Below are 2,500 nucleotides of genomic sequence, written 5' to 3' on the forward strand. Positions count from 1 at the left end.
GTGTGTGTGTGTGTGTGTGTGTGTGTGTGTGTGTGTGTGACGTGTGTGTGTGTGTGTGTGTGTGTGTGTGTGTGTGTGTGTGTGTGTGTGTGTGTGTGTGTGTGTGTGTGTGTGTGTGTGTGTGTGTGTGTGTGTTGTTCAGTCAGACGTGCAGCGTCCCGCTTCGGCCTTTTGGAGGCGCAAGAGGGCGAGGAGTGGAACGTTTACTGGACCGACCTGACTGTCTCCCTGGATAGAGTCATGGACATGAAGGCCCACCAGGTGATATTTCTCTCTCTCTCTCTCTTTCTCTCTCTCTCTCTCTCTCTCTCTCTCTCTGTCTCTGTCTCTCACGCGCTCTCTCGCTCTCTCTCGCGCGCGCTCTCTCACACACACACATACACGCACACACACACTCGCATATGCACGCCCTCGCACACACACACACACACACACACACACACACACACACACACACACACACACACACACACACACACACACACACACACACACACACACACACACACACACACACACAGAGCCTTTCGGTCACCTGGACTGACCTGACTTTCTCCGCAGAGATAGTGATAGACATGAGAAGGCCTATCAGCTGACCCTTGGCCCAAACCTCTCCTCTAATCACACTCCTGATCTTATAAAGCATTTATTAACAGATACCTCCTCTTATAATGCATTAATTAACATGGCAGATAGCTCCTCTTATAATGCATTAATTAACATGACAGAGACACCTCCTTTTAATAATGCATGAATTATTGTGGAAGATCCCTGTAACATATTAATTAGTGTTACGTGTCGGTCTGAGCAGAGAGGGTTGGTTACCAGGTCTTATTAGGAAGTCTGATGGAATGGGTGAACTGCTGATGGAATGTTAAAATGTTAAAACTGGAAATGCACTCAGAGAGTGCAGAGTGCAGACCTCCGCCAAGGAAGCTGTTTGATAGAACATTTGCCTGTAGTACACCTTATTTTTATATGAAGTCTTTCTGCCTTCTTTTTGAAAAATACTGGTTCCGGTTCGCAATCCGGATCACTAGCAAAATTGAATCACTTGTTCCTTTGATCATTTCCAACAACTCCACAAAGTTTCATCCAAATCCGTTCATGTGTTTTTGAGTTATCCTGCTGACAAACAAACAGACAAACAAACGGACAGACAGACAGACAAACCAATGCGACCGAAAACATAATCTCCTTGAAGGAGGTAATGATTGAATGATAAACAGAACCAAGGTCACTACTTCTGACTCCAGACTGATAAGACACACAGACAACCAAAAGGACATCAAGAGATATATACAACCTAAGAAATGAGACACTTAATGAGACGCCCCTTTCCTCACTCCACTCCCACTCCCACTGGGCAGGATCACAGAAAGGGCTGAAAAAAAGAAATAAAAATGCTGTGTTAGCAGGTACTAAATATACTATATATATACTATATACTATATACTATATACTATATACAGTGCCCTCCATAATTATTGGCACCCCTGGTTGAGATGTGTTAGAAGCCTTAAAATAAATTCAGTGTTTATTGCAGAAGAATACTGTCACACTGAAAATTGTAGGAAAATGTAGCCTTCAACTCAAATGAATTGTAAGAAAATAAAAAAAATCCCTGACTAAAAATAATTATTTTTCATTAAATCACCTGTTCCACAATTATTGGCACCCTTAACAATTCCCAGGAAATAAATATAATTGAAGCATTTCTGTCATTTCTACAGTAGTTTACAAAGTTTACCAGAGTATGTAGGAACATGTAATTAGTAATTCATCACTTCCTGTTTCCCTGGGGTATAAATATGACGTGACACCGAGGCCATTTCTCTTATCCACTCTTAAACATGGGAAAGACAAAGGAACACAAGCATACAAGTGAGGCAGATGTGCGTCGACCTTCACAGGTCAGGCAGAGGCTACAAGAAGATTGCCACTCAACTGCAGCTGCCCATATCCACTGTGAGAGGAATAATTAAGAAGTTCAAAACAACTGGAACAGTGGTAAACAAGCCTGGACGAGGACCCAAGTTTATTTTGCAACCACGCACAGTGAGGAGGATGGTAAGAGAAATCAAAAGATCTCCAAAGCTCACTGTTACAGAATTACACCAAATGGTAGCATCCTGGGGTCACAAAGTCTCCAAATCAACCATCAGGCGCTGTCTACACGCCAACAAGCTGTTTGGGAGGCATGCACGGAGAAAACCTTTCCTCACTCACAATCATAAACGCAAGCGTCTGGAGTTCGCCAAGCGGTATTTGGGCTTCAACTGGGACCGTGTGCTTTGGTCAGATGAGACCAAGATTGAGCTTTTTGGCAACAAACACTCTAAGTGGGTCTGGCGTACCACGAAAGATGCGCATGCTGAAAAGCACCTCATACCCACTGTGAAGTATGGGGGTGGGTCAGTGATGCTGTGGGGCTGTTTCGCTTCCAAAGGCCCTGGGAACTTTGTTAGGGTGCATGGCATCATGAATGCTTTGAAATACC

General features: G+C 43.8%; 1 protein-coding gene across 1 annotated transcript in view; it reads left to right on the forward strand.

Moving 5' to 3' along the window:
• The window catches only part of LOC134438358 (tubulin polyglutamylase ttll6-like), a 43,537-nt gene that overhangs the window by 20,000 nt on the left and 21,037 nt on the right, over positions 1-2,500 (forward strand). The window contains exon 4 of the mRNA XM_063187915.1: positions 143-261. Within this exon, the coding sequence (XP_063043985.1) occupies positions 143-261 (119 nt within the window). The remainder of the gene's footprint in view (positions 1-142; positions 262-2,500) is intronic.

The sequence above is a fragment of the Engraulis encrasicolus genome, chromosome 2 (genome assembly GCF_034702125.1).
Source record: "Engraulis encrasicolus isolate BLACKSEA-1 chromosome 2, IST_EnEncr_1.0, whole genome shotgun sequence".
Lineage (NCBI taxonomy): Eukaryota > Metazoa > Chordata > Actinopteri > Clupeiformes > Engraulidae > Engraulis > Engraulis encrasicolus.